General features: G+C 45.8%; 1 protein-coding gene across 1 annotated transcript; it reads right to left on the bottom strand.

Annotated features, from left to right (window-relative positions):
- Positions 1-356: 356 nt before the first annotated feature.
- LOC135482999 (uncharacterized) lies at positions 357-5,699 on the bottom strand. Its single transcript, XM_064763488.1, has one exon. It carries the CDS (start codon positions 5,697-5,699, stop codon positions 357-359), a length of 5,343 nt encoding a protein of 1,780 aa, XP_064619558.1.
- Between the last annotated feature and the right edge of the window lie 1,301 nt (positions 5,700-7,000).

The following is a 7,000-nucleotide window of genomic DNA, read 5'->3' as shown; positions in this document are numbered from 1 at the left end:
ATTTGAATCCACTTGATCCATAGAACTTATCATCCTTGAATCCAAGAATTCCACTCAAAAATAGTACTTGCTCAGAAACTTTCACAAATTACACAGCTAGCCCTTTCATAGCAATTAAGCCAATATTAATCTCTGATACAACCCACAAAGTATGTTCCCAGGAGACATTATTTCCCAAGGTAAACATCCAAATCAAATTCAAATAACACTCAGAGATAAAGCAAGGCTAATTGACACAAGAGCGCTACTTGTGGTCAACATGGTCACTATTTCACTTGGTCTCAATATTTCACTTAAGAAGCTTTTTCCCAAGATAAAGAACAGTGCTCCAATATACTAGTATGAATTCTGATAGTCTAACGGACACAAACGTCTGGTTTGTCTTCGACGGCTTCAAGCAAGCAGAGCTTGGCAATGGGGCGATGATACTCTGCTGATGCAGTTTTCACTGTCGCTGATCTTACAACATCATCCGTTCCTGGGTATACTTCGGTAATACGACCCAGGGGCCACTGGCTTCGTCTGATATTGTCCTCTGCCAACATGACTAGATCCCCAACTCGTACATTTCGCTTTTCTGTCTGCCACTTCTCTCTGCGCTGCAAACCTGGCAGGTACTCCTTAAGCCATCTTTTCCAAAAAAGATCAAGAAGATATTGCACCTTCCTCCATTCCCGTCGGAGGAGATGATCCTCTTTTACAAATATGCCAGGCGGTAGTCCTGACACTTTTCTATGCAGAAGGAAGTGGTTTGGCGTCAGTACTTCGAGGTCCTTGGGGTCATCCGACACAGAGCAAAGAGGACGGCCATTCATAATGGCTTCGGCTTCAGCCAACAATGTACGTAAACCGTTTTCCGTGAGCAGGCGATCACCCGACAGTGCTTTCAAGTGATGTTTTGAAGTCTTCACCAAACGCTCCCAAACCCCAGACATGTGAGCGGCAGTTGGGGGTTGGAATATAAACTTGATTCCACGTTGCTGCATGTTATCAGTGATTGTCCTTTGATTCCAAGTCTCAATGGCCTCTCGCAACTCCCTTTCGGCTCCCGTGAAATTCGAACCGTTATCACACCTGATCACTTCTGGGGGTCCTCGTCTGCTTATGAACTGTCGAAGGGTGAGAATGAAATCATCTGTGCTGAGAGACTGCACCACCTCGAGATAGACAGCACGGGTTGCAAGACAAGTAAACAAACAACCCCAGCGTTTAGCAGTCCCGCGGTCCCATTTCACCTCTAGGGGGCCAAACAGATCCACACCAGTGAAGCTGAAACTGGGCTTGTAGGGTGTAAGTCTGCATGCAGGTAAGGCAGCCATCACTTGTTCCATTGGCCTAGCATTTTGGCGACGACAATCGATGCATTCACGGACAATCTTCTTGGCCAGACGGCGGCCTCCTAAGACCCAAAACTTCTTCCGGGTTTCAGCTAGAGACTGTTCTCGGCCAGCGTGAGCCAAGTCGCCATGGGCCTGGCGCATGACTAACTTGCTGACATAGTGTTCTTTGGGCAGGATTATAGGGTGTTTTTCATCCTCAGACAACGTTGGCGCTTTCTCTAATCGCCCGCCGACTCTTAGAATGTTATCCACAAGTATGGGTTTCAAACCTTTCATAGTCTCTCCTTTCACTTCCTTACCATTTCTCAGCTGATGAATTTCTTGGGCAAAACTTTCAGCTTGGATTGTCTCGATTATCCACCTTGAGGCTTTCTCTTCCTCTTCAGCAGTCACAAATTCTGGAACAGGACCGGTTTTTCCCATGCTCATTACAAAAGCTGCCTTCGTTGTCAAACTTGACCATGACTTGGCCTCGAGTATTAGCTTGTGTAAACCACATTCCTTCACGTCCAGTTCGGTTGTGACCAACACAGTTTTCTCACGTTTCACTGCGACGTCCGTGTCTGGCAGGGGGCCAACATCACTTTCAGGCCAATATTCCTCTGACTTCAGGAGGAACTCTGGTCCTTGCCACCAACGCTTCAGATCTGCCATGGCACTTGGTTTCACTCCACGTGAAGCATCGTCTGCTGGATTTAAGCTGCCAGGACAGTGTCTCCATTGTCCTGGTGTTGTAACGTCTCTAATTTCCGCGACTCTGTTCGCCACATACACATGAAATCTCTTCGTTTCGTTTTGAATGTACTGCAGTACAGTCATTGAGTCAGTCCAAAACGTTACTCTGGCTATTTTCAATCTCAGCTCCTCCTGGATAGAACTAGAGATTCGCGTGGCTAACGTTGCGGCTTGTAATTCCAGTCTAGGGATGGACGTGGTTTTCACAGGTGCACATCTTGACCTACCAATGACGAGTGAACAACTGACATCCCCGTTGGGATATTCAAACCTAAGGTAAGCGCACATTCCATACCCTATGGAGGAGGCATCCGAAAAGTTGTGCAGTGAAATGTCCTTCACCTCCTGCTGACAAACCAAGTAACACCGTGGTATTTTCACGCCAGTCAATGAAGACAACCCATTTTTCCAGTCTTCCCAGTTTCTTAGCTCATCTGCTGGCAGTGGATCGTCCCAATCCTTCTGTATCTTCCACAAACGCTGCATGATATTCTTGGCCTCCAATATGACTGGGCATATGAGTCCAATTGGGTCAAAAAGCGAACTTAGCGCTGACAGGACGCCTCTCTTGGTGTCGGGTTGACTAGGCTTGACGACGCTAAATTTGAGGACATCCTCCTCAACATCCCACTCAACACCTAGGGCTCTTGAGACGGGTAACTTGTCTAAGTCTAGGTTTAGTAGGGACTTTGCTCGCTCACTCTCAGGAACAGTGTTCAAAACCTCTCGGTCATTGCTAATCCATCCGGTCACTCTGAACCCGCCATTGTCTCTCAATAGTTCTGTTACCTCCTGGATCTGACCAATGCCAGTTTCTGCAGTATCGACGCTGTCTACATGGTCGTCTACGTAAAAGGACCTCTTAATAGCATTTACTGCTTGTTCACTGAATCCTACACTCTTCTCCGCGGTTTGTTTAAGTGCGTAGTTGCAGCAGCATGGAGAATCCTTAGCGCCGAAAATGTGTCGTACCATTTTACACTCAACGACCGGGCCAGTCAGGTCTCCGTTTTCCCACCACAGGAATCGGAGCGCTTCGTTGTCATCATCTGGTACTCCAACTCTGAGGAAGAAACCTTCAATGTCTCCTACAATAGCGACTGGCTGTTCACGAAATCTCAAAAGTATACCGAGCAGGCTGTTAGTCAAATCAGGGCCATTTAGCAGCTGGTCATTTAGAGAAACACCCTTGAACTTTGCGGCTGCATCAAACACAACCCTTACCTTTTCAGGTTTGCGAGGATGTGTTACGGAGTGGTGCGGCAAATACCATGTTTTAGAATTACCCTTTAGTTTTTCTTCTTCGCTCAGTTGCACAGCATATCCCTGGCTAAACAGTTTCGTCATGAACGCAGTGTATTTTTCATGAAGCTCTGGGTTCTTAACTAACTTCCTTCTCAGCGACTCTAAACGAGATTCAGCCAATGCTCTGTTGTCTGGCAGCCATGTGTTCTCAGCTTTCCATAGCATGCCGACTTCATACCGGTTGTCCGTTTTTCTGGTTGTGTCCTCGAGTCTTTTCAAAGCACGGCGGTCTTCAGCAGACATCCCTTTCTTCTCCACGACACCTAAACTATCCAACTCCAAGAACTGATGTAGGTGCGACTCTGGCCGAGTTTCACCATACTTCATGAAGTGCGCATTTACCTTCTGTTTACTATCACTCCCGGCCGGACTGATTGGTCCAAATACAGACCAGCCAAGTAATGTTCGTACAGCGAAAGGTTCACCAGCTTTCCCCAGTCGACTTTCCAAGTGAACCTGAACCTCAGGGACGTTAGCACCTATGAGCATGGTAACGTCTTCAATGTCCACTTCTGGCATTTCAATGTCCTCCAAGTGAGGCCACTTACTCACGTTTGGGCGTGCAGTGCTTATATCCAGAGTGGGCACCACAACTCCTTGGATGCCAACTTTCTTCGATGGTGACCTTACAGCCTCCACCTCAAGGCTAACCCTATTCACAATGAGAGACGATTCACCCGCCATTGTTGATATGGCCATGGTCTCTTGACTACCAACTCGGAGCTTCAGCCTATCACTGAGTGACTTCCTGATGAAAGTTTCTTCACTCCCCGAGTCCAATAGAGCATAAGTTGTTACTGAAGCACCTGGACCCAAAACCCTTATTGGGACAACCTGTAGGGCTACCCTTGGTCTGGATGACCCTACCGCATACGAATTTGCGACATCTGGTTGGTTTGATGAGGCTGGCGCACCTGCTTGGTCACCATTGTATTTAAATTTATGTAACAGTGTGGAGTGTTTCCCAGGACAAATAGTACATTGTCGCTTTACTTGACAGTCCGCAAGATAATGTTTGGCAAGGCAATTAAAACATAGCCTGTTCGTTCGAACGAAACTATCCCTTTCCTTCAGCGTTTTTCTTTTAAACTGAGGACAATCAGCTATCTTGTGATTTTCACTGCAATCGTAGCACTTTGGTTTAGTCTTGGCGTTGTGCTTGTGGCTTGCATGGTCATCCTCCACTTGGGTGGTGAAGGTTGATGTCTTTCCGGGTTTGATGTTGTCACTGCCACGTTTACTGAAGACGACGTCAGTCTTGGCCTTGGTTTTATGCGAGTCTCCGATTTTTCCAAATATGGGGTCACTAGCCGCATCAGCTTCTTCTTCGATAAACATCACTGGTCTTTCAAGTGAAGGAGGGGAATTTCTTTTCCTCAACAGCTGGGCCTTGTTTCGCCATTTAACTTGGAGAGGGATCGGTAGCTTTCGAGCCATGATTGCCAGGTTGGCACTATTCATTTCGCCAGTGGCTTGCAAAGTTACAAGAGTTTCATAAACTGTCCTAGCCTTGTCAGCAAAATCACACAGGGCCTGCGTGTCATTGATTGAAATTGTAGGTGTGTGAATAAGGGAACTAATGCAAGCTTCTGTAACGGCGTGAGGCTGGCCAAAGCGCCGTTCTAGGACAGCTAGCGCCTTAACCAAGCCCCCCGTGACACCATCGAATCCAACTATGGCGCGTTTTGCTCGCCCCTCAACGAACTGCATGAGGTGAGCCATCTTGTGGGCCTCACTAAGGCTTTGCGACCCGATCATCTGGTCAAAACGCGTTTTAAATTTGTGGTACTGACTGGAATCACCATTGAATTTCACAATGTCTAGCGCAGGCAAAGTGGCCTTCAAGGCAAATTTGTCCATGGTACTGACGAACTGCTCCATGCTGGTATCTCCAGCATAGCCTGGCTTAGTCACCTCGACATTTGACCTATCTTTACTGGCAGTGTCACATTTTTTATTCAAGGCTTCCTGATCAGCCTTCAGTTCAGCAATGATTTGGTGAAAGGAGTCAACAAACTGATTAACTACTTCATGTACATTGTTATTGTTTTCTAACAACACCTTAGGAACGGTTTCTTGACGACCACTGTCATTGTTGACAGCAGGCACTATTCTTGAGGGCAATTCCCTCCCTTCAGTGTCACTGTCCGGGGCTCCTAACAAACTAATGTCACGTTCCAAACGAATTTTTCGTTCAACTGTCCTTATCTCGCGCCTCGTGCTTTCCAGTTCAGCTTCGACACGACGTTTCGTAGCAGCTTCAGCTAGCAAGTTTAGGTAGCTCCCATTGCCACCAGGCAGATCACCTCCCGTGGCCATGACGAATAAGATTTTAACTTATGTCGTGGTCACACGACATCTTCCGTCGACGCACTCAAGAAAGACAAAGACCGATTTGTACGCATCTCATGTTCTTTATACGATATCTCTGATGATGATGATGGTTAAACCTTGACCTTGAAGACAATCGCACCACACGGTGCTGCCACCTGCGAACATCAACCGTAACTAAATTATTGGTCTAAACCTTCATAAACAGCTCAATCGCCAGCACAGATCCTATCAAAGTATTTTACTTGTTACATATAACGCTTGTACCTCAAATGGGTTTGTTTAAAGATGTTATAGAGAGGAATAAACTCAATTTAAGCGATTCGGACAACCACGTGACCCACGTGGCGGGAAGAAAAGACAGCGGCCCATGCCGAGCTTACTAAAGACGCCTAATACAAGCAAACTATAGAAGTATTTAAGTTTAAAAGACATTCTCCAAATGCCTCAGACTTACATCTGTATCGAAGTCCCTACTGAGTAGACGGTACTTTACAGTAGCATTTTATATGAACATTATAAAGATTAGGGGACAAATAAGTTATGTTTTACACGAAAGAAAATGGCGTAAGCGTTTTTACATAAATGTACCAATTCCGACTCTGCCGGAGCTACACAATAAACTGTCTTCGGCCTATATGCAAACAGGACACGACACTGCCCTCCAGGTTTATGGACTTAACGAGGAAAACGGAGTTACAAACACGACTCGGCCATTTTAATCATCTCCAACTGTGTTTACAAACGAGATCTAATAATGTAATACATGTACAACGAGATATCATACAATATTGATATTATTTCATGCTCGTAACTTGGACATTTTTAAAAGCTCCTCGTATTGTGGAATACCATCATGTTAAGGGAATGGTACATACTTGTTTTCGCGGAATACATCATACTCGTGGCAGGTAAATCAGGTAAAAATGTATACGTCATGTGTTGTGCACGGCTGAAATTGATGCCGCGCCACAGTCTATCAGAATATAGCACACTACTTCTTCCATCCAACACCCATTCAACGTGTCGTGTCATGGATGCGGACTGTAAAATGAACAAGTCACAAAATCACGTTAATTTTCTTATTAAAGGACATTTCATCTGCCAAAGGGATCAAGCTAGTTTCGTTAAGTATGGAGGCTACTATCTATACGAAAACAATGAGAAGTGGTCTGGGTATTTGGACGAGCAGGCCTGCCTTCGATGGTGTATAGAAGAGACATCGTTTTCCTGTCTCAGTGTCGATTACTCTGAAGAAAAAGAGAGCCCTAAAGATGTCGGTAGTCATA

Source organism: Lineus longissimus, chromosome 2 (assembly GCF_910592395.1).
Source record: "Lineus longissimus chromosome 2, tnLinLong1.2, whole genome shotgun sequence".
NCBI lineage: Eukaryota > Metazoa > Nemertea > Pilidiophora > Heteronemertea > Lineidae > Lineus > Lineus longissimus.
This window is presented reverse-complemented; position numbering and strand designations above follow the sequence as displayed.

Excerpts from the sequence above, each read along its gene's own strand:
- LOC135482999 (XM_064763488.1), bottom strand. The coding sequence starts at position 5,699 with ATGGCCACGGGAGGTGATCTGCCTGGTGGCAATGGGAGCTACCTAAAC.